General features: G+C 56.1%; 7 protein-coding genes across 7 annotated transcripts; 2 read left to right on the top strand and 5 right to left on the bottom strand.

Annotated features, from left to right (window-relative positions):
* The first annotated feature begins 189 nt into the window (after window positions 1-189).
* On the top strand, window positions 190-1,757 carry B0T15DRAFT_82858 (uncharacterized protein). The gene is made up of 2 exons (XM_062871360.1): window positions 190-729; window positions 795-1,757. The coding sequence occupies exons 1-2, from the start codon at window positions 555-557 to the stop codon at window positions 1,670-1,672; spliced, it is 1,053 nt and encodes a 350-aa protein (XP_062727465.1). The 5' UTR covers window positions 190-554; the 3' UTR covers window positions 1,673-1,757.
* A 509-nt stretch (window positions 1,758-2,266) lies between these two features.
* On the bottom strand, window positions 2,267-4,578 carry B0T15DRAFT_490283 (uncharacterized protein; the record flags this gene model as incomplete). Its single annotated transcript, XM_062866667.1, has 4 exons — window positions 2,267-2,913; window positions 2,989-3,481; window positions 3,575-4,303; window positions 4,366-4,578. The coding sequence occupies 4 exons, from the start codon at window positions 4,576-4,578 to the stop codon at window positions 2,267-2,269; spliced, it is 2,082 nt and encodes a 693-aa protein (XP_062727464.1).
* Window positions 4,579-6,977: 2,399 nt separating this feature from the next.
* On the bottom strand, window positions 6,978-8,243 carry B0T15DRAFT_82807 (uncharacterized protein). Its single transcript, XM_062871359.1, has 3 exons — window positions 7,923-8,243; window positions 7,458-7,781; window positions 6,978-7,367 (listed from the first exon to the last, which is right to left on the bottom strand). The coding sequence occupies exons 1-3, from the start codon at window positions 7,969-7,971 to the stop codon at window positions 7,126-7,128; spliced, it is 615 nt and encodes a 204-aa protein (XP_062727463.1). The 5' UTR covers window positions 7,972-8,243; the 3' UTR covers window positions 6,978-7,125.
* Window positions 8,244-9,744: 1,501 nt separating this feature from the next.
* On the bottom strand, window positions 9,745-10,486 carry B0T15DRAFT_508221 (uncharacterized protein; the record flags this gene model as incomplete). Its single annotated transcript, XM_062867705.1, has 2 exons — window positions 9,745-10,416; window positions 10,484-10,486. The coding sequence occupies 2 exons, from the start codon at window positions 10,484-10,486 to the stop codon at window positions 9,745-9,747; spliced, it is 675 nt and encodes a 224-aa protein (XP_062727462.1).
* A 2,429-nt stretch (window positions 10,487-12,915) lies between these two features.
* On the top strand, window positions 12,916-13,596 carry B0T15DRAFT_388820 (uncharacterized protein; the record flags this gene model as incomplete). The annotated part of the gene is made up of 1 exon (XM_062864460.1): window positions 12,916-13,596. The coding sequence occupies one exon, from the start codon at window positions 12,916-12,918 to the stop codon at window positions 13,594-13,596; it is 681 nt and encodes a 226-aa protein (XP_062727461.1).
* A 795-nt stretch (window positions 13,597-14,391) lies between these two features.
* On the bottom strand, window positions 14,392-19,285 carry B0T15DRAFT_386743 (ABC-2 type transporter-domain-containing protein; the record flags this gene model as incomplete). Its single annotated transcript, XM_062864339.1, has 3 exons — window positions 14,392-14,865; window positions 14,959-16,962; window positions 17,024-19,285. 3 exons carry the CDS (start codon window positions 19,283-19,285, stop codon window positions 14,392-14,394), a joined length of 4,740 nt encoding a protein of 1,579 aa, XP_062727460.1.
* A 1,657-nt stretch (window positions 19,286-20,942) lies between these two features.
* Window positions 20,943-22,586, bottom strand: B0T15DRAFT_508218 (uncharacterized protein; the record flags this gene model as incomplete). The annotated part of the gene is made up of 3 exons (XM_062867704.1): window positions 20,943-21,834; window positions 22,165-22,354; window positions 22,454-22,586. 3 exons carry the CDS (start codon window positions 22,584-22,586, stop codon window positions 20,943-20,945), a joined length of 1,215 nt encoding a protein of 404 aa, XP_062727459.1.
* Window positions 22,587-23,307: the final 721 nt, after the last annotated feature.

Here is a 23,307-nt window from a genome sequence, read left to right as displayed (position 1 = left end):
TTGACAACACAGCACGTGGCTTCGATGTCTCAGGATGCTCATGGGGTTAGGCTCAAACCAAAAGGGTCGTGTTTTGCAAACCAATCGCATAGCTGGAATGGGTTATGTAACCTCAAGCTTTCCCTGAGGTACTTTTAGGCGCATAGGCACCCTACCTAACTGGTTAGCGAAGTTAAGCGCCGTCCTTCAGAAAGTTCCTCTTTACCGGGTTACCATTGTGTAACAACCCCACCACTCATGCTACCAGCGAGCATTGGCTCTCTGCGTCCCGTCGTCCCCAGTATGCCCTGCGAACGGGCAAAGCTAAGCGAGCAGGCAGCCTGGTGTCGACCAAGCGCACTGCTTGACCACCACCAGGCTGGCACTTCCGTACGAGTGGACCGTTTCAGAATCTGGGGGCTTTCACAGTGCCCACGTCGCAATCATTACTGCACATTCAGCGGTGCACCCGTCCTCAATGCCCAGCGCTGCCCAAGCACCGGTCATTGGCCTAGGCGAACGGTGCTGTGGAGCCCATCCATGTCACTGCCGCTCGACCTGCAGTTCCATCTCCCATGGCGCAAGTGCCCTGCTCCTCCCATATCAACGCCGAAGTCAAGGGATTGTATGCCGCAAACGGTGGACTTCTGAACGCCAAGATCAAAATCGACAACTCACGCCATCAGTATATCTGTTTCATCAACGGCCGATACACCCCTGAAGAGGCCCTGCAATTCCTGCACCCTGACAGTACGGCTATTCTTGGCCACTTGCCTGACATGTCTGTTCACTTGATTGTGCTAATATGACCACAGTCGAGAAGTATGCTTGGATAGTGAACGCTATACCCAGCCCAAGCGACGAGCCTATTCCATTGCCATTGCAGGACACGGCAGTCACGGCTCCTTTAGAGAACGGCAATAACAAGCCGAGTGCCTCTCGCCAGGCCGACTCGGAGCAGCACCTTCGCGACATTGCGAACGCCACGGCGCTTTTCAGCATGTTAGAAGGCCACGAAGACGATTACTCCCGCTGTAGACGCGATTGCGATCTGGACGACACAGAACCTTTCTCAGATGCCTTCTACGAGGACTGCCTAGAAGCGCACGAAGCCGACATCCGGAGCGCGCTCACGCAGTGGCTTGCCTCGCCGTCCCAGTCCGTCCTTCTAACCATAGATGGGACTGAGTACACGCACCGACAGCGCTGGCCCACCCGCTTTGCGGTGGAGGCAGTCCACGACGCCCAGTGGAGGAAACAGCAAGTCTGCCATTGCTTCTGTGGGGAGCAGCCCGACGACGTGGGCTCCTGGCCGTCCCTCGTCGTACGCCATCTCCTCGCCCAACTCCCTGCTGTTCGAGGCGCAAAGAACGGCAGCGCGCGACAGAGGAAGCGCGGTGGTGTTGAGCTCGACTGCGCGCAGATTCCCGCCAGTGTTCTGTGGGCGGCGTTCAAAGATCGCATGGCACAGGCGGACATAAACTCTGTCACCATCGTCCTCGACGAAATCGACGCGCTCTATGACCGGTGCAATGACCATGATGAGGGGGTGAAGAGGTTTGCTGATTTCGTGCATGGCCTGTCATGGCTGATGCGATCGGGGCCTGTATTACGGGTCATGGTGACCAGTTGGTCGTCAGAGGTGCTTGACGTAATTCGAAACGGTGTTGCAACGGAACTGCTTGGGGATTAAATAAGGGGTTTTAGTGGATGTTAGAGTTCATGAACTACACTAGAGCTGGAACAATGAGTTCCTTCAACACCTCACGGATGCGAATGAGATTCTCGAGCTTGCTTTTCCAACTGTACAGGTTGAATGCAAAGGCTATGATTCATGGATTACTGCCACTGGCCATCACAGCATGAAGATGAGGCTTGAATCAAATGTACAAGATGGACCTACCATTGTCCCGGTTCATGGAGGGAACAGTCTGAGGGAAACCAGCGGACAAACCAGGCGACTGACGCTTGCATTTAATCACACCATCGACTTAGAGTTAAGGCTCGGCTGGGCTTCCCTGCTCACGAATATTCATTTGGATGGACTCAAGCCGGCTCTATTGCCTGGCAGAACCGTGTCCACTGCGCATTTAGAACGAAGTGGAATGATGACAGGCAAAAAAAAGCACTCCAGTAAATAAAAACAGAGATCAGTAGCTGGCAGGAAATGGAACGAACGGTGGTAACTATACCTGAATACCCAAGACAGACTCTGGGCCGGACTTTGGCTGCATGTGTTTGGCACAGAGCAGGTCCAGCATCAAGCGCAAACATCACATCAATCAGGCTATTGCACCCCTTGTCCACTGCTCTTCCTTTCCACCGACATGACGCCCACGGGGCTATGCGGTCCTTTCCCCCGGGCCGACTTCCTAAACTCCTCGGCAAGCGCAATCACCTCGCCAATGTGGCTGCTGTTGATGGCACGGTCTCTCTGTCGTGCCAGAGCCACCGCGGCTCGGACGCAGGCGTGGATTTGCCGCCCATCCATATGCTGCACCGGCTTGGATGTCAACAGCTCGTCCAGCATCTTGTTGAGCTCCGTGTCAGACTTGGACTCGCAGCTGAGCGACCGAATTGCGCTTTCCCAAAGGAGCCTCTGGCAGTGCGGCTTGCTGCTGAGCCCCTGCAGCCACAGCGCGACGCCGACGTGGGACAGGAACTTGTCGTCCGGAGTTCGAAGGCTGACGGCGGTCATAAACACCAGGGCCCTAGACTGGGCTAGCTGGAACCGGAAAACCGAGTTGAGCAGTGACTGCGAGGGATCTTGGTCTCGAAGAAACAGCGTGACGTCGTCGAGCAGTAGCACCATCCCCCAGTTTGCCGCACTCCGAAGGACCTCCCCCAGCCTCGTTTCCAGGACGCCGGGATCCGTTCCGAGGCAGGCACAGTTGACGGTATAGAGCGGCACTTTGTACTTGTCGGCCAGGTATTCTGCAGCAGCAACCAAGTCAGCCGACTCCTCCCGTCCAGTTCTGTTATGTCCAGGTATGCAGAGCGTCTACCTACCCACGATGAACGTCTTTCCCGACCCAGGATTGCCCTGAAGAAGAACGTTGCGTCCACCAGGTTTGCGCGGGAGGTTCAAGGGTGCGGTTTTAATCTCAGATATGTACGACTCCAGCAACGACTCAAGTAGTTCCTCGACGTTCGGTAGCACGTAAAGTTTGGTCTGGGAGACATCCGGATACATCACGTCGTGTAGATCCGTGACGCGCACCTCCCGCCAGGACCTGTATGTCAGGCTGAAAGCCCAAGTCTTTGCGGGGCAATATCGGAATAAACTTGTCGAGTCCTGTTCAATCCGATACTCTTGATCACCTTCAGACACCAGCCCCGGTCTGATGCAGATTTCCGAGTCATGGTCGCGACCGACCAAGGGGTATGGCCCGAACTCTGCCTCTTCTGCGACACAGATCGCACACCTGCGGACATGATTGGGCCGGTCCGCGGTTTGATGCTTGCTAGGCGTGGTGTAGTCAACCATTACCCGTGGAGGCTGCTGTCAAGATATTTAGCCAGCATTCCGACGATGTGTCGGCGGTTCATGGGGTTGTGATTTGTCGGAAATCTGTGGAATTGCGAAGCAACTTACAGCGCCCAGCGGGACTGGCCATGCATTGCCTCTGTATTCGAAACACCTCGGCTTTCCTCCACATAACCAGTACCGTTTCCCCCGGCTGCTGAGGTGGTCCACGATGCCTCGAGAGGTTTCCTGTATGTACCAACCCGGCACCAGTTCGAGGGACCCAACCTTCCGCGCTGAGGGATACGACGGCGCCACCAACAGCGCAGAGTGCGGGACGAGGCGCATTCCGGACTCGTCGAAGTCCAGGTAGAAGGCGTGCACGTGTAAGTCAGTCCCTGGACCGCCGGGACGCTCGGTCCTGTCAACCCTGTATGCGCGCCAGCCGCCATCGTCTCTGCGGTAGACCGTCGAGCCCGGGGGGTAATGGCGGTCGAGATGGTCAAAAGTGAGTTTCCCCTCGTCTGCAACGTTGATATCGTGTTCCTCCGGTATGGACTCGATAATTTGTAGAGCCTTACCAGCCGTCTCACTGGCGGCCGATTCACGTCTACCCGAAATCCGGGAGAGGCGGTCGACCAAGTGGCGCCTCGTGAGAGGCATGCTATCCAACGGGCCGCGCACATTGCCTCCCGAGCCCAACTCTCGAACCAGGAAAGGGCATACGATCAGGAAGGAAAATCGACCCGCATTCTCCACCATCTCCACGACAGGACCCCAGGTGGTTGTGCCTAATAACCGTGGTGACAACAGAGGCTCCACGATCATGGGCCATCGTGACGTGGCATCCCCAAGGTGCTGAGAGCAGTCAGCATGAGTACGGTAAACAGGTGCTCTGAAAGTGGAAGGTTCCGTCGTACGGGGGAGGTCTCAACAAAAGGCGAACCGGCCGGAGACCCTGACTCAGCGGGCCTCTGGTCGGGTGAGTCCAGGCCAGCTTTGGCCGAGTCGCGATCATCATACTCCATGAGAGTTTGCTCGTCAATCTTGAGCTCAAGAGCATGGGGCGAGTCATTGTCAGTCCCTGCGCTGGAGCTGGGTATGATCACGCGTGGTGCGTCGTTGGAGGCCATGCTGCTCTCGTCAGGGTCAATGAGAGGCGCGTCGCCTGGGTTTTGATCTGGGGTCGGCGCCCGCGGGGGTGGCAATAGTGACCACCTGGACAGATTTGGTAGTATCGTCCGCCACATGCTCACACTTCGTGATGATGATTTGAGTCTTCCAAGACAGATTCGCAGATATAAGTGTGAGTGTTCGCAACGAGTGAAATGCGACTGAGGACGAGATCACCACAGGTGGGGTGCGGAACAGGATGAAGTCGCCGCTGTCGGATGATTGGGAGTAGGCCACGTACATAGGAAGGTGCGTTGATTACACCGCTTGATGGTGTGGCTGTCCAATCTGTCACTTTCGCTTTTCTCATTCCCCTCCCCTCACCACTCACTCCTCGCCCTACTCTCTTGGTCCCCTCCGAGGCCCCTAAACATCTCTCAGTGCCCACACTATCGCCACCCTTCGCTCGTACTAGCCTCACATTATCGCTTCTCGTAAACGACTTGACCTCACCCAACCGCCACCGCAAGCCGTACAACCCCAAACGCATATCTCGCACACGGCCAAGTGTATCACCACCAAAGGCAGCCTATGGCGACCCTCCCTTCACAACCGTGTTGCCACGTATCCAACGCACACACCGCCATAAATACCCTGGCCTGAAGATGGTGCAACCCTCTCGACGATCCGTTGTCCAATGGAGGCAAAGTCAGACCGCTCTCGCCGTCACGCTGCCGCAAGGAAAACCTGCACCTCGTCACGCCCGCAGCAGCCCACAGCTGCAGGGCGAGGCCGTCATCTCACCCGGGACGCCCCTATTGGTGAACCGTGAAGGTCTTGCAGCGGGCTAGGCGCCATGGGGGAGGTGGTATGCTGCAGGACGATGAGAGTGATCTGCTTGCATCCCATGGAGGCCGTCCGCCTGCTCCTGGGTTGGATTTCGGGCTTTGGCTCTCCCCCGTTCACTCTCGTTCCTCGTTTCTCTCCCGTCTCCCTTCATTTTTCTCCTTCCTATCTTAGTCCTGGATTCTGTGATCTTCACTGCTCTCATTCTGTCGCCGGCTCGTTCATTTGATGCTCGTTGTTGCGAGCCAAGCATGAAGCACCGCAGGGGTAGCACTCCGGCATGGGTACACGGGACGTCACTTTATTTGATGATCCCATTGGGTTCTTTTCCATACCCGCTCTCCACTTGCTGAGGACTAACATGTATGCAACGTACACTGTGTCTGCGGTGGCAGGGGCCAGATCTGGACGTTTCTCTGCTGTCAGGTAGCCCTGGGGTCTTCTCTCCCCCTTGGCTATTATCGAGAGTAGGTTACTATATCCACTATAAGGAGTATAACTAGCACCCGGGCGGCCCGATTTGCTAGGCTTGTAACCCCGAATAGGCCCCTCATAATTAGTATTATAAGAAGGAATTTATAAAGAAGAAGGCTAATAAGCCGGGTTCCGCGCGAGTGTTAGGGGCCCCTGAGCCCCTGACTGCTGCTTGGTGCTATCAGGGGTAGCTGTTGTTGCTCCAGCAACAGGTGGTCCGTGTCGTGAGATATTTTTCTTTTCGGGGTCTTTGTCGCCGTCGAATACCCCTTTCTCGTATCCTTCCCACCTGGCCGCAACGCCCTGCGGGCGTGTGCAACCGGTGCAGTTAGATAGAGCTTTTCGAGAGTCGTCGGACGCTGGCTTTTCGGGTGATTTTGGCCCATCTTCAGTGAAAGCCCAAATCTCCTTTTTCTACAGGCCTATTCAATATAATCATCTCAGTCAGGACTCAGCAGCGCCCTTCATAGGTTAGGTAATCTACGGTTCGTGCCTGCTGTGCACCTCCTATGCGGTTTGTCATCCATGTCATCCACTAGCCACAGAAGAGGGTGCACCAAGCTTATAGCCAACGCTATAGCGGTCGCTGTCGTTTACAGAAAAAAAAAAAAAAAAAAAAAAAAAACAGACCCTTAGGTAGGTAACAATGAGAAACCTAAGCACACAGCTGTATCTTTGCCTGGTACAGACCATCAGAAGTATACATGGATATGAGAGGAACATAAATGGTATGCAACAGGTCGGACGTGAAGGGAGTGGGCTGTGCAGCAGTGCTTTGGTATGCCGAATAACTTGACGAAAGAGTTCCCTTGACACCTGCTATGCCGGCGGACATAGCTGCATCGGACATCAGTTCACAAATCACCAAAGGTTCCAACCATTGAGATGATAAGTGTAATCGAGATACCGTACCGGGGACGCAAAGCAAGAAAATAGGAATGACTTCAAACATATTCCGGTCGGCGCCTATCAAAAAGCAGGTTACGGATGGTAACGCACAACCCCCTAGCGAGCTGGACTAACCGCCAACGCTGGTGACGCCATCAACAGCCAACCAGTCGTAGTCTCCATGTCGAAGCTGAGCATCAGTCCAAGTGACATTGAACAGATACCAGTGGTCTTGCTCGAGAGCGGATGGCGCCGAACGAGGCTAACCCAAACGCAGAGAAGCTATAGCGAATGTGGCAAACACGAGGCCTGCCCTTTGGCCCCCGCCCCCAGGCCAACAATGTATACTTATTCATCCTTCAGAGTTCCAACATCTTCTGCAATGCCACTTGGGGATCAACACCCTTCAAAGCCTCATTTTCCTCCATCATGTCGAGTATCCTGGTCTTCTTGAGCTGATCCGCCGTCATAATCCTGCTGTACTGCTTCGTCTGCGAGCCGGCGGCATAAACATTCTGTATCACGGCGCGGATTTTCTCACCGGTCCGGGTGACTTCGGCCTCGGTCATCTGTTTGGCGCCATCCAGCGCAATGACATGCGCTGTTCGGAGCCAATCGTGCAGGTTAGCAGTGCTCTGGATGCTCGCCTCCGCGATCAAGAAACGGAGAAGACCCCTCGGTAGCCGCGTACTTATTTCATAGGTATCGCCCGTGACTGCAGTGGGATGTGAGGCTGTGGGCGGGCCCAGGATGAAAGGGCCAAAAGCGCTGGCGCCGCCGAGCCCGATCTGAATGCCCACCTTTCCCCCGTGGGGCACCAGCTGCGCCATCGGGTAGCTGTGGGTGAGATCGGGTTTGTGGGCGAACGGTAACAGCGCCTCGGTCAAGTTCCCGTCGACGACCAGGAACACCTTCTCGGGTGCGGCGTGGTGCCGCTCGGCCATCTGGGACAGGAACTTGGCCACGGTATCGCGGAAGCCGAGCTTGAGTCTCACAGGCTGGTCGTCGGTGGGACCTAAAGATGTCGCGTTGTGACCCGAGTTAGCTAGACGCCTTGAACTCTTGTTGGCCCTTCGACGAGAGGTTGAGTCTCGGCGAGGCTTTGTCTGTCTCGGGCCGCTGCCGTCAAGTGCTACGGGACGGGTCTCCGTCATACCTTGAACACACAACTCGTACGGAACCTCGGTGGCCTCGTCTGAAGCCATGGCGGCAAAGGCTAGTGCCTTGACACACTGTCGAAGTTGCCTAGTCAAGGCAGATCTCTGAGGCTAGCGTTGTGGTAGGCAAACTTCTCGTTTCGTGGAGCCTGACCTGGTGGGCGATGTCTGGTGGTTAGGAGAAAAGAACAACGCAGCCTTGGGCACGGTGCCCGGTCTGAAGAGCCGCATTTCCCCGCACGGGAAGTGTTTGGTGCGCATGGTTGCTTGTTGCGGCTCCCTTCAGGGTCGTGGTCTGCCTCGTGTCTGCCTTGGGCACCCCCGCCACGATGTCTGGTTGAGGGTGGTGACACCGGCGGCTGGTGGACAGCCGTTACTGGTCGCCCTGGGACGGGTCAGATGGTAGTGGTACCCGTTGTCTGGTAATGGCGGCTAATCGTCGGGATCCAAGTAACTGCCGGCCATAGCATTCGGGAAAAAGCCGAGAGAGGCTTTTCTGTGGAGGCCAAGTCACCTAGGTCCCTTCCTCGCACCAAGAAGAAGGTGCCGCTATACGGGTGCCGGAGAGGGCCCACGGGAGATACCGTGTCCACTTATTCGAACCAAAATGGTCTAACCATCTTCCGCATATTTTTTGCGCCAACTTTGCCGCTATCCGGCTTAAGCTTAGTGTTAGTAGCGGGCAGTATAATCTGCCCTGCACATAACGATTGGGTCCGGGCCAGCATATTTGATCGTAATGTCCGGGAATCGTGATGCTCAGTAGCCCCACACATTACCATATCTGGCATACATACCGCAAAACGGACACGTCAGACAACATTGAATGAAGCCATCACCAAGTGTTCAGTATTGGTATGAAATAGAGCGAAAGAATAGCTCTCTGGAGCACTTAAAATGATCGAAAACTGGGTATGATTGATGCATACGATGAAAAATGTGGTATTGGGAGAGGAGAAAAACAGCAGAAAGCCGGAAAAAGGGGGTTCCGGGCCGAAAATCCAGGGGGTAATACTTCCCTGGATATAGCGATTTGTATAGTGACTAAGCCGAAAATCCAATCGGTAATCCCAATAATCAGGGACTAACCATTTCCCATACAAATTTGGCCGGGCCAGAGATATTAATCGTTATACTCAGATTATCGTTATGGCTCGGATCGTTATGTGGAGGGCTGACTGTATGCAGCATCTGCGGCAATTCCTACGCAGTGAAAATTCTGAATGTGGTTAGACTATCTGTGGTTCGAATAAGTGGATACGTTAGTGTTATAAGGCCATGATAGGTATGGTACTAAGGTATAATTCCGGTGTTTGGCAAAGCAGGTCAAATAACATATAGAATAGGATAGAGTAGCTACGTAGCATACCTCGGAAGAACGAGGGCATATCACCTATAGTGGCATAGGCTTAAGCAAGGCAAACTGTCACAAGGAATTGGGCGTGTGGGTACGGCACCCTCATGCCGGGACTCGGGACTCGGGAGCACGGGAACGGCCGTTTCCTGCGCACGGGCCGCTCCCTGGAATATATTAGGGTGGTGGTGGATACAGTCGTTGCGGGTGTCCGCCCGGCTTAGTCGTTCTCTGTCATCACTACTCTTTACATAGCATAATTCATGGTGTTTGTATCGCAGAGGATGGAGAGCACGGAAAGGCATAAACGGTGCGAGAGAAAGACTGCCTTATATTGGGTTCTAGCTAAGTAAGAGAAAAGAAGCAAAATGGTGGTGAGATGGCCACGACTCGTCAACGCCACGCAGATCCCGAGACGTGCACCGTCGGCAGTGCGTACCTATGCTTGAGTTCGCATCTTCCGCATCTCAACCCGTGCATTTTATTGCGTTGCTTCCAATGGAAATGGCGTTCCTCTGCCAGCTGCCGTTCCACGCTTGATTATCCTTGATCACCCCCCTAGACAGGCTCACGCCTTCCCACACGTCGATGGAGTTCTCTTGCGTGGCTGCGCCGACCATGTTGTTGCTGATATCGAGTTGCGGTTGGTCGACCTTTCCATGGACGTCTCTCCGTATGCTCACGACTCCCGCCTCGATCCTGTTGACCACCTCGACCATGCCCGCCGTGGTCCCGACATGCGCCACGTTGATGCGGTGGCCGAGGGTATCTTGAGCGTCTCGGAGGCGGCCGACGATATCTGTGAGAACAGATTCATCTCGCTGCCCTAAGACAAGCGCGTGTAGGAGCTGGAACGCTCGATTCTTTGACTGCTGTTTTCTCATTCTCTCAACGTTCGCCTGAAGCTCTAGAGCAATGTCGTAGATGTCTTCTAATGCCTCATGTATTGTCTTGATCTGCAGCGCCGGTTCGTCCGCAACTTGCTTCGAAGTATTAAATAATCTCCATAGTTGCGAGTCGAGGTCTTCAATGGCTTTGGGTGCTCGGCGGATCGTCTCTCGCGCGCGGAAGATCTGCTGTGCGAGGTTGACCAGCTGGCCGGCGAGCTGCGTGACGGCGGCGAACGATCCGATGACATCCTAGAAACACAAATCAGCGGGGTACTAGATACTCTCTGGTGCAGGTTTTTGGTCCATCCTCACTCACCATTTTCCTTGGCTAGAAACGACTTCAGAGTTCAGGATCCCGATGCAGGAGCAAGATGGTTTCAATTCATTCGAGATCAGGCTCAGAGGAAAGAGAAACGGCGCGACGGCCCAGACTTGACTTCGATACTTTGATCTCTGCTTACTCAGTCTTCCACTTTCTTTTTCAAATTGATTGCCTCGGTTGTGGCAAGAATCGGGCGGAGCGAGGTGCTGCAGCACAAAGAGCTTTATCACTGGAGGGGTGCCAAGGGCCCAAGACTGCGCCCAAAATTTTGCATTATTGCCTTTGGCCTTTCTGAACGGGCGGTTGGCTGGAGAGTTACAATGCAGCATACCGTTTCCTGATTGTGCTACCCGCCGACGTGGCGAGGGAGTCACAGGTGGCCTGATCACTCTGATAGTGGTGCCAGCACAATGAGCATTCCGAAAACTTCCTACTTGTTCCAGACGCATTTAAGTCGGCGGATGCCATAAGACACGTCCAGACGAAGAGCTACGTACATGTAGGGAAGCTTTGCATCATCGCAGGACGGCCGAGCATTGAGGATCAAACCGGGAGGAGCACCGCTCTGCGGGGCGTCGTTAGGGCTGCACCTGCTGATTGGACTTACAGTGCCCTGTCACTGTTGTGTTCGGTGTTTGTGCATGAAAGGCGACCTATCTTGGACTGGAATCGACGGCCGAAGACGCTGGAGAGAGTGACGTATGGGAGGAATACTCGATTTTACTGAAGGATCTATCGAAATCTTGGTGTCTGGAAAGGTTAGGAGGCGCTGCTGAGGGACTGCGAGATGGCAGGGTCGGCGCAGGATCAGATCGTGGCTGATGTTCATATCGCGCAGACGGACGAACTTGTCTAGCAGAGCACGTGAACCCAGCGAAGCCGCCTGATTGTCTAAGAAGTCCTCATTCACTTCAATCAATCCAAACCTCTCCTTCGCTCTAAGCAATCACGAGCCCTGTTTTCCAATCCTCTACTGTTTCTCCATTTCTTGCTTGCTGCAACTTCTCCCACTTACCACAACATGGGTATTCAGACCCATGCTGCGCCATATGCGGTTGCTCCCTTGGCACCTACGAGCTCGGGTCGATGGCGCCCAGCGCGCTCCGACGACGACGGAGGATCGTCGCCCAAAACAGGGACCGCCGAGGACGGGGGCGAAACGACTCGGGCGACGGACGGACTGCATCGGAAAGTGACGATGAGGGCCCCAATTCCGGCATCGACTATGATCATGAAAACGTCATGAGGATTATGAATGGGACAAGGACGACGAAGATAACAGCTACGACCCGGGCATTGTCAACGACGAGAGCCTCCAATGGCTCCTTGAAAGCTGCCGCTTGGGTCTCGGTCCTGACGCGCCTGAGCCGTACACGGCTTTCATTTCAGGCAACATGACCGAAATCGAGAACGTATGTGTGCGCTCAGGTTCTCAACTCGGTACTGTTACGGATCGGCTAATGTCGATGCTGACCGGCTACGATCGGCAGGGTATCATGTACTGTGATATAGGGATAGGTATGTTTATTCCTCTCGGGGTCTCGATCTTCTGAAAATGCTGTACTGCTCCTCAAGCACTGACTGGTTGATCTGTAGACCCGAACCAACCAGTTGGGAGATTTCTATTGGTATCTTCTCTATACCATTACTAGCAGTCCCTCGAGCCTTTCAGAGCCAGTCGCCTAACGCGCAGCAGTTACTCCCGGCCGGATCGGCACTGGGGTTGGGGCGTCGTCGTTTTCCCCTTTCACTGTCAATGCCTCGACATCCTTACTGAGGTGCTCACGAGTCACTGGCTACAAGGACGTGACGAGGATCGACAAGAACGTGCTCTACCAGGTCATGGCTAGACTAAAACTCGCCCCAGTGGCCTAGGGGAATACCCTGTATGGGTACTAGCAGGTATAAACCACCTTTGTAGACCCGATCAGGTCTTCACAACCCTCCTACCCTAAACTCGACTCTATAACATGGTACGGCTCTGCCCGTAAGAAACGGTTGTAATACTATAACGAGACACAGGACTACGAGCTAGACTACCTGAGGTAATAGTTCACGCCGCCCCTCACCAGTATAAGCATCATCTCTTAGCTGCAAATTTGCCGTTTGGCCGGAGTTAGTTTTGGTAGTGCTACTCGGCCATTCCTGCATTCGCGATGAGATAGAGAAGCCCGGACGACGACGCAACGCAATAGGCTATATCGGTTGGACCTCACATCGGGCAACCTTTTCCCGAGCGACGCATTTCTCCCGCCGAGGGATGAGGGGTGCGACCTCCCAAGCATCTCTCCCCTCATCTCCCCAACTGTCCTCATTACGCAGACATCGGAATCGCTTAAGAAGACGCCTTCCACAATATAGTGCCGATCTCCATCCAAGTAACAGCACCCTTCCAGTTCCAGGTCTCAGACTCTAGATCTACCACCATGTCCAACCCGAACTCAGACTCATCATCACCGCCCTCAACAAACACAAATCCTGCCAGCAGTGACCACTCGAAATGCCCCTTCGGCTCCCCAAATAGATACACCACCACCCACGATACGACCACCCACAACGCCATCTTCTTCCCGTCCGATAGCACCACCCTTCCCTCCCCTATCCCCTCCTACACCGCCGGAGGCATGGTCGTGCACGACGCCTGGTCAACAACAACGACAACCCACCCCTCCTCCCGGCTCTCATTCACCTCCGACGCCGACATCTCCTCCTCCCCTCACTTATTACCACCACCACCAACCCGCAGTATCTGGTTCCCCTCCCCGGGCGAAACACTCCTCCGATACTGCGACTGGCCCCCCGGCGCCACCCTCCCCCTGCACCGGACCGAGACGCTCGACCTGGGGGTGTGTGTGGCGGGGAGCATGGAACTGACGCTCGATTCCGGGCAGACCAGAACGCTGCGGGTCGGGGACGTGGTGGTGCAGCGGGGCACGATGCACGCGTGGCGAAATGCGAGTGGCACGGAGTGGGCGAGGGTCGTGTTTTTCCTGGCTGGCGCGGAGGCTGTGGATGTTGGGGGAGGCGGGGTGGTGATGAGGGAGGTTTTGCCGTGGGCTGCAAGTGGTGGTGGTGGTGGTTCTGAGTCTGATATAGTTAAAGAATAAAAGTGGAAGGAGGGGGGAAGGTTGGGGGAAGGTTGGGGGAAGGAAGTAAGGCAAGGTACTAAGTTTGCGAGTAGGCGAAGGGTGAAGGTGTTGGTGGGTGGGAGTGAGGGAGCAAGGGACTCAGGGAGAGAGGGAAGATGAGAGAGTCAACGGGTGGAGTTGGAAGGAGCCATACCCTCGAGGTGCAGGTGTTGAAAGGCTGGAATCACTGGCAACTCTTTTAGGACTGTGGAAGCTTCACTCTTCATCTTGCAACAAGTTTTCATCCTAATTTTGGCTCCTAGTTTAGTTCATTAGTTTCTTGGCCCAGTTATCGATCAGGGCCCTGTGCCGTTATGACGTGTTTCTTACTTTTAGGGGGGTTGGAGGAAGGGGTTATTGATGGTGGACCGATAACGATGGCGTAGTTAAGCAAGGCGCGTGTCAAGTCCAGAATGAGAACCAGATCACATGTCAAACAGGGGCTGGCATGACAGACAGACACGAGAGACGGATTCTCAACAGCTAACGGAGGGTGGTTCTCTTTGCAAATGGACACAACTATTGATTGATTGACTGATTACTCCAAGTCTATCTAGCATTACTAGTAAACCCCATCCAACCCCTTCCCCAAACCAACACAATTAGCAGATCTATGATCCGTATAAGACTGTATCCTTCCATGGCATGCAACCAAACGCCAATCCGATCGAGACTTGACACGCCTTATCCAACCCCCAACCTGCCCAATCCCCAACCTGCCCAACCCCAATCTAACAACCTTTTTTAGAATGAATACTCCCTCTCCCGATTATCCTAAGCACTCCCCTTCCCCTTCTCCTCCCCCTTCTTCTCCTTCCCCCCAACCAACAATCCCTTCACACCCCGTACCACCTTCCCAACCCCGCCAAACAGCGGCCCAAACCCAAAGCTCCACCCCTTCACCCTGACCGTGTACACAAAGAAGTAGACCAGCATCCAATTCGTGACACAAAACACCAGGAAGATGCCAAAGTTGCGCCATTTCACGCTCGGATCGATGCCCAGCGTCTGCAGGTACTGCGCTCCGTCCGTGTACGGGCAGAAGCCGCAGTCGGCCGTGTCGTTCGGGTTCATGAGATACCCCCTCCCGGCACTGGTGACAAACCCGCCGGCAAAGTCCTGGCATGTCTGTCCCGAAGGTGGGTTGAAGTAGGCCGCCTCGGAGGGGTCGCAGCGCACGGGCTGGCCGGGGAGGGTGGCGGATAGCACGCCGGCGATCCAGTAGGAGGATGGGTTGAGGTAGTAGAGCTGTGGTTTTTCCCATGAATGTCAGTCTTGAATAAGATAACAGGGTGGTTAAAATCAGAGGGGAGGGGAAGAGAAGAAAAAGGAAAAACGTACCCAGTATTTCCAAAACACATTCGTCTGCGAATACGGCACCACGACACCATTAAACAGACAAAACACCACCAAGAAGCACGGCAGGATGTTGCTGATGACGGTAAAGCTCGGCGCCCACGCACAGATCCACTGGCCCCAGCTGGACTGGAACAGGAAGAACAGCAGCGTCATCAGGAACACGTAACCCGCACTGGGCGCATCATACGGCAGACCCGTGGGGAGATACCACAGCAGCCAGTACAACACCCCGGCGGCCAGGCTGCCGGGGATCTCGCTCAGCACCTCGGCGGTGCAGAAGGCGACCCAGCCGTAGATGCGGCTCGGGTGCTCGCGGGCCTCCCACAGTGCGCGGTTCGAGTAGAACTTGGGCAGCACGGCGTTGAGCACCGTCGCGGGGATCATGATGATCAGGAAGCAGGTGAACATGCGGTTCTGCATGTCGGCCGTGGAGGCGCCCAGCTTCCAGAACGTGAACCCGTTGAAGATGCCGATCACAACGGCGGTGAACAGCCGGCCGTAGATGTAGGACGGCTCGCGCCACTGGCGGATGAACATGCGTTTGGTGAGCAGGAGGATCTGGGAGGTTACGGGGGCGGCGAACTCGTGCGTCACCGTGGGTGTGGACTCCTTGGAAGACTGGGCAGCGGTAATCTGGGCGCGCTCGGCCTTGAGCTGCTGGATCTCTGCTAGGACCTGCTTGTTCTCCGGCGAGGCGCGCCACTCGTCCGGCCAGTTGATGCGGCTGCCATCGGGCCGTCTGCCGCCCTTGATGGCCGTCTCCAGGAGGAACTCGGCCACGTTGCGGCCCGGCGGGCAGTGCACGCCGCGTTCGGCAAAGTACTGCACCACGGCGGAGCCGTCGCGGCCGACGGGGCCGAAATAGATGGTGTCGCCGCCCGGGTTGAGCGCCAGGATCTTGTCGAACTCCTGGATCAGGTCGGACGACGGCTGGTGGATGGTGCAGATGATGGCCTGGCCGGCCGCGCACAGCCGGCGCAGGAAGCGCACGATGGACATGGCCGACTGGGCGTCGAGGCCGCTGGTGGGCTCGTCGAGGAAGAGCAGGAGCGACGGCCGCGCGGCGAGTTCGACGCCGATGGTGAGCCGCTTCTTGTGCTCCACGCCCAGCGAGCTGATGATGGCGTCTTGAATCTCGGTCAGCTCGAGCAGGTCGAGCACGCGGTCGACATAATCCAGCTTCTCCTGGCGTGGGATGTCGCGGCTCTGGCGCAGCAGCGCCGAGAACTCGATCGCCTCCCGCACCGTGGCCGACTCCTCGTGCAGGTCCATCTGCTCGACAAAGCCGGTGCTGCGCTGGAAGTCTCCGCCCAAGGGCTTGCCGTCGACGAGCATGCTGCCGCCGACCACGCCGACAGTCTGCCGCTGCGAGAGCGTGTTGAGGAGCGTGGTCTTGCCCGCACCGCTGGCTCCCATGAGCGCCACCATGACGCCGGGTTTCGCGTAGCCGTTGACGCCGTTGAGCAACCGCTTAGGCCCTGCCGGCGTCGGGACCGTGTATGTCACGTCCTCCCACGTGAAGACCCGGTCGCTGCCCGTCAGGCCCTTGAAGCCGGCATCCTCGTCACCAGACGGCACTTCGGTGGCCGACGAGTGGCCCGACACGTTGCCCTTCTCCTCGTCGGCGGGACCCGGCGTCTTGACCTGCTTGGCCGTCCGCTTCGATCGCTTGAAGACCAGCGCACCGCCGCCCGCACCACCAAACGAGATCTTCTCCGTGGCCACGACGGTGACGAGGAGATACAGCACGGAGAAGGCAATAACGACACCGAAATTGCGCCAGAGGTTCCCAAACCGGTAGTCGAACTGGGTGCCGAGGTAGTCATCCCCGAGAACGCTGGTGCTGCCGAGGCGAGCGCCCGGGATGGCGCAGCCCTGGTTCTCGGGCAGCACGCCAGGGCCCTGGGGAATCAGCTGTTCTGGGGCACATTCCATCGCCCGGCCGTGGAATTCCTTGGACAGGGCGCCCTCAAACGAGTAGCTCAACTGCAAAGACGGTCAGAAAATTAGAACTTCTCCACAAAGGCTTGGACAGGCCAATGCTTACCGGGTTGATGTAGTAGATCCAGCCGAACCAGATCTTCTGCGACAGCAGGACCGGCTTGGAGATGACGTAACCAGTAAAGATGGCGAGCAGGTTCAGGGCCATGCCTGAGAAGCGGACAGCGTCGTTGATGGACGGCGAGAAGGCGGCCAGCATGCGGTACAGGGACGTGACGCAGAACGTGGTCACGTACGTGAACAACAGCTGGATGAAGAACTTGCCGGGATCGACGTCAAGGCCGGTCATGAAGTACATCAGGATAATGAAGAAGATGACGGGAGGCACGAGGATGGGCAGATCCACGAGGGCACGGGCGAGCGTGACGGCGCTCGGCCGGTAGAAGGCGTACTCCTTGTGGCGATCGATAATGGCACGACCGGACACGGCCTTCATGAGCTCGGAAAGCTGAAGCCAGCCGAGGAAGATGATGGAGAAGAACACGGCACCGCCGCGCAGGAACGTCCCGGCGGTCGAGGACGGCGTGTCGTAGAAGAGCGAGCCGACAATGAGGCCGTTGCTGATGATGGTGAAGTACTTGGAGTAGAGCTCCGTCTTGTCGCCCAGGATCAGCCAGAATTCGCGGCGCGCACAGGCCAGCACCTGCTTCCAAAACGGGATCGTGTAGTTGGAGCCCGAGGCCACGCGCTTCGACTTCTGCTCCTGCACCGACTCCTTGAAACGCTGCATGTCGGCGTGCCCTGTCTGCTGGAGGTGCTGCTCAAAGTCCTCGACGTCGGCGAGGAGTCTCTGGTAAGCGGGGCTGTTGCGGAACGCCTTCTCAAGTTCTTCGGCCGTCTTAGGGCAGCGGTCTTCCCAGCCCTCGCGAAACTGCCTGGAGTTCGGGTCGCAGATGGAGGTGAGGAAGTCGGGAGTCGTCTGCCGTGGCGGCGCGGAGAACCCGAGATCCTCAAAGTACTTCCTCGCCTCCTTAGCAGGACCCTGGTACAGCATGCGGCCCTCGTCAATGACCAGGACTTTGTCCATCAGCTCGTAGATGCCCTCGCCCGCCTGGTAGAGGGTCGTGATGGTCGTCCGATCCGAGACGTCGGTCATGATGCGCAGCGACCTGGCGTAGTCGAGCGCTGTCGAGGCGTCGAGACCCCTGGTCGAATTGTCCCAGCAGACGATGGTGCTCTTGGTGGCCAGGGTCTCGGCAATGCTGACGCGCTTCCTCTCGCCGCCCGAGACACCGCGAACATAGGCGTTTCCGACGATCGTGTTTTCCGTGTGCTTGATGGCGAACATGCGCAGGAGCGCGTCGATGATGAGGTTCACGTCGCCCCTCAGGTTCTTCCTGGTTTTGTTCAGAAGCGAGAACTTGAGCGTCTGCCCGACGGTCAGAGTCGGCAGGTGCTCGTCGTCCTCGGCGTTGTAGACCACCTCGCCGCGATACCGCTTGCGGGCCTCGTCTGCCGGGATGCCGCTGTACGACACGTCGCCTTCAACAGAGGCGTACGAGTCCCTGTTGTTAGCGATGACCTTGAGGAAGGTGCTGCACCCGCTGCCGGGCCGCCCAAGCACCATCATCATCTCGCCGTGCCGCACCACGCCGGTGAAGTCGTTGATCAGCGTCCGGAGCTCGCCGCCGTGACCCATTCGCAGGGCCGGGAAGAACTTGCAGATGATGCCGTACAGATCGGGGCCAAAAGTGCCGAGGATGGCGTGCGGCAGGGTTCGGACGAACGTAGCACCCGTCGCGGCGCCCTTGACGGTGAGATGCTTGAAGACCACGCCCAGCTTCTTGGCCGACTCGCCGTTCTCAGTCCGCTTCTCGAGGTGGCCATCGCGCATGAACTTCTCCAGAGAGAAATTGTCTTCCTCGGGGCTCACCGTCACGTCGTCCTCGTCCCCGTCAAGATCGTCTCGCCCGGCCTCTTCATCGTTGCCTTGACCGTCCGCTGCCGCGGCGCCCCTGGACTTGCCGCTTGCGTGGGACGCCATGCGCTGGAAGAAGCCCTTTCTGCTCTTCGTTGATTTCTCCGCGGCGGAAGCGCGAGACCGCGTCCTCGTCAGTCTGGCGCTGAGCTGGTGTTGGAGCTCCTCGAAGTCCTGCAGCGCTGCCCGTTGACTAACAGGGCCGCCAATCTCGCGCTCGCCCCATATGCCTTCGGATTCGGGGGACGGCGGCACCGTTGTCGTCGTGTCGCCAGAATCGCCAGTGTCGTGGGGCACGGGGGACTGCAATTCATCGCGGTTGTGCAGCGAGTCGGGGAAGACATCTGCTGCACTTCGGCGCATCGCCTCCTCGGGCGAATGCCCCCACATTGTTGCTTGTTTTGGATGGTTCCGAATCTCAAGCTTTTGCAGAGTGTGTGCTGGAAGGAGCGGTGCGAGAAAAAGAAATTTGAATATGATGCAGTATTAGATTCAAAGGGGGAAAGACCAACGGTGCCCCCAGTTGGCGGTCAGTGCTCGCAGGAATCCGCACGTAAACTTCACAAAGAATCGCACAGATGAGGGCTGCGGGTTACAAGCCACTGGGGGAATCTGGTGTTTCGATGTCGAGCAGACTTTCGATCACCAATTTGCAAGAGAGAGCCGCCTCGATCTATGAGTTTTATATCTCGATGCTGATTTCTCAGCAGCAATGCAGTTCCGTTCCACACCCCGTTGTCATTACCACCGAAGCGGCAGGGTTATGGGGGTCAGCGGCAGCGAGAGGGATCCATCCCACACGGTAATCAGCGTCGGGGCTTCCCTACAGAGTAAAGCCGAAAGTCAAATACGCGTGTGAGATTTCATCATCACCCGCACCCGGCCCTGCAGACAGCGAGCCCTGCAACACTATGATTGAAGAGTGCAAGAACCGGTGAGCTTGCACGGCCTGACTCACCAATGTCCCTTTGCTGCTTCTTGGCCCGCTCTTGACCATATGCGAACCTTGAGGGCATCGTGGATCGAAGCCTATCGAAAACCCAGATGTCCCACCCGGCACGGGGGATTGATGGATGTGGAGCAGATAAGGTCCATGATCTCACCGATCCGCTGGGTCTTGATCGGAGTTAACAGCTTGGCCCGCTTAACACCATGACAAATGGCTGTTTGTGCAAAGCAACCAGTGCGGCGACAGTTGGTCCGAAATTATAAATCGCCTTCGTCCCCGATGCACTTCGGCACTAACTATCACAGCGTCACACTCCCTTGCGGATATACCTCATCTCAAGCCCAAACGCCGAACGATGGTAAAAAGGGCTTAAATCCGCTCTTGAAGTCCAACGACGTGATTCTCGGAGTTACAACTGCACGAGCATAACATACTGTAAAGGGATGCCAACGACCATGAGCCACGCAAATCATCATGTTGGCTTGCATAACTCACGCGTACAGAGACGAAGTAGCTTCTCTTGTATGTACCTGCGTTGTAACTGGCATTGTATGTAGCGCTATCAGATCAGTGAAAAGTTCGCGGAAAGCTGCCGCAAAGCGTTGCACGCAGCTGTGAAGCCGGGTGAGTCGGCAACTTTGCCGGAATCTATGTACATAGAACTGGCACAGGGGTATGGTGGGGACATGAATCACGATGAATCATCTGAATTGCTGGATATATCCACACCGTGGTGTGTAAGGGGGCAGCTTGAGCTGGGATTGGTGGGCTCCGCCATTCTGGACCGCCATTTTGGATGAGCACGTAACCCGAACCCTTTGGACACAAACACGGGTGAAGGAACCCAGCTGTATTCCGACCTCAAGAATCATTGTCAGACTGGCCCAATTTGGCAAGCGTAACCAGAAGGAAGCACATTACAACAGTGAGCCTGCAGATGAATGGCAATAGAATTGGCTGACAGGGAAACAGAACCTGGCATGGCAGTCATTGTTAAGGCATGTTTCCGTGGTAAATTAGATTTTCATGGTCCTCGCTCCCCCAGTTGATCTGTCTCCCAGACAGCTACCTACATTACATACAATCCTAGCCCCAGCCCTAGTCCTTTGACCCTGTCCCACTCCCACCCCCCTTCTGCAACTGCAACATCTCCCTCAGCGCAGCCACCTCGGCCTCCTGCCGCGCCACCCTGATCTTCAGCTCATCCCGCTCCTGCTTCACCCGCTCGACCTCCTTCTCCAGCTCCTCGATACGGTCCAGCTTCTTTTGTCGGTAGCGCTTGGCCGCGAGGTTGTTGCGCTGTCGGCGCAGGACGACGTCGTCAGGGTCGTCGTCCAATTCATCTCCCGCCGGGAAGAGCAGCGATGCCCGGCCCGACGGGGTTGTTGTTGTTGTTGTGGTGATGCGCTTCTTGGTGATCCTCCCGTCGGTGGTGCGCGTCAAAGAAGACGCCGCTGCCGGCTTGCGGCCTGGCTTGTTGGATGGCCGCTGCGGCGGCAACTTGAGGCCGGGGACAAGGGCGGCCGCGCCGTTTGAGTTGTTGTTGGGTGCTTCATCCGGAGGAGATTGGACGGTGCTGGTCGAGGGGGTGTTGCTGAGGGAAGTGTCTGTCGAGTAGCTCAGGGGCACGGGAAAAGACGTTGATGGAAAGCAGTCAAGAAAAGGTGTCGAGGTGTCGAAATGGGGTGTAGGTACGTTGTCGTTGTGTTGTTGGTCGAGTTCGGGCGTGGGCAGGCTTGACAAGTCCGTTGCTGCTGTTGAAGCGGGATCAAGGTCGAGATAGTTGGCTGCTGCTTGGTCCCAGGCAAATGGATTCAACAGGTCAAAGTCATTGTGCTGGCTACTAGGCGGCAAAGAGTGACAGGCCGCGTAGCTGAGGCTGGTAGAAGATGAAAGAGACGAGACGAGCGCATGCCATTCCGGTGAGTATGGATGCGGCCATTCTTGCAGGGCGGAGTGGCGGCCTCCTTGTGGCAGAGGCCGGAAGTGCCTTCAAAGTGTGTGTTAGGACAGAGTCACCTCTTGCAAGATGGGGACAGGAACAAGAAAGGAGAGGAGATCGGTGAGGATGATGAGGGGATTTGTACCCAAGCGCAGCGATAACGCCACCCCTCTCGTGTCTAGTCAAATCCCCACTTCCCCTCGAAATGGCTTGGCAGAGGATCAAAGAAAGACACGGTGACATCGGCCTGCATGTGAGACAGGCTGTGCAAGTCTTGCTGCTCCCACAAATGATTTCCATAGCAGTTCGAGGCTTTACACTACATGCCATAATCCCATCGCAGGTAAGTACCCGGGTGCCTGTAGGATGGTAAGTTACGTCCACCAGATAATGCGCCGTTGCATCCTGACTTCAAAAACGTCGACTCTTCGCAATTCCTTAACGCCAACAGATATATGACCCTGTATCCAAGCCAAACCCCATTGGCGGGATCCCGCACTATCTTGTTGACCATCTGGCAGCGAGCAATCCAAGTCCGCAGGGAGCAGCACGGTCTCAAACCCGGTGCCTGTGACGTTGGTGATCTTGCTATGCAACCAATAATAGGATCAATCCATCTTGCGTCCGTGAAAGAAAACTCAGCAGGTTCTGACGCGGTTATGTTCACCTGTATTGGCACATGTCGGGTGATATCCGAGATCAACGAGGCCAGCGGGCTGCTTGGACCGGGCGTCTACCCCAGGGAGGAAAGGGACAAAAAGGGCGGGGGAGAGGATGGTGAGCCTCCATGCGACGAGCATTGCTACTGGCGGGGAGAACGGCAAGACGCTATCACCGAGTGGTAAACAAAGTGCATGAATTAGATGACGAATGCTGGGCGATGATGATTACGGTATGTAACACAAGACGATGCAATGAGCTTTTGTGCTATGGCCAAGGTCTCGGAACTGCGGATGCCGGTACCTGTGTTTGAGCCCTGAGTCTGCAAAACTATGACATGCCAGCTCGTTTGCCTTTCTAGGATCTGATGGCATCTGCTGAGACTAGGACCTCGGTATTCACATCTGTCGGCCCTGACAAGCTGAAGCTCAGGTCCGTGATCGTGATCAGTGAGACTTTGACTCGCATTATGTGTTCGTTTACCCTTTGAAGCTTTGAGAGCTACTTTGCCTCGGTTTACACGGGCAGTACTATAAGCCTAATCCAAGACGGTAAACGAGGTTATTAACCAGCAGCTGTCTCCAACCGGGGCAGCGGCACCCAACTGCGGACGCCGCTGGCGACCATGGTTCCTACGGCTCCGATAGTTATAATCTTAGTCAGATCCTAGATCTCAGGAGAATAGCCTAGTCCCGCATTTGAGTCAAGGGTTGCCGCTCTTCCTGCTCGTCTTCGTGGTTGGTACAGGATTCGAGGCCTTCGAGCGATGTTGAAGATTATGAATCCGAAGCATCATTGTTAGATAAAGATCCGGCAGTGGCACCTGGCTGCTGTCTGCGAGCGTCCATAATATGCAGCCAA

This window comes from Chaetomium strumarium, assembly GCF_033439665.1.
Source record: "Chaetomium strumarium strain CBS 333.67 chromosome Unknown B0T15scaffold_1, whole genome shotgun sequence".
NCBI classification, from domain to species: Eukaryota; Fungi; Ascomycota; class Sordariomycetes; order Sordariales; family Chaetomiaceae; genus Chaetomium; species Chaetomium strumarium.
This window is presented reverse-complemented; position numbering and strand designations above follow the sequence as displayed.

What these genes read in the sequence shown, in the direction of transcription:
- B0T15DRAFT_82807 (XM_062871359.1), bottom strand. Translation starts at nt 7,971, where the DNA reads ATGGCTTCAGACGAGGCCACCGAGGTTCCGTACGAGTTGTGTGTTCAA. An exon ending in GTACGAGTTGTGTGTTCAAG is followed by an intron (nt 7,782 to 7,922) that starts GTATGACGGAGA and finishes CGACATCTTTAG; the next exon opens with GTCCCACCGACGACCAGCCT. An exon ending in GGGCGATACCTATGAAATAA is followed by an intron (nt 7,368 to 7,457) that starts GTACGCGGCTAC and finishes GGCTCCGAACAG; the next exon opens with CGCATGTCATTGCGCTGGAT.
- B0T15DRAFT_82858 (XM_062871360.1), top strand. Translation starts at nt 555, where the DNA reads ATGGCGCAAGTGCCCTGCTCCTCCCATATCAACGCCGAAGTCAAGGGA. An exon ending in GCAATTCCTGCACCCTGACA is followed by an intron (nt 730 to 794) that starts GTACGGCTATTC and finishes ATATGACCACAG; the next exon opens with TCGAGAAGTATGCTTGGATA.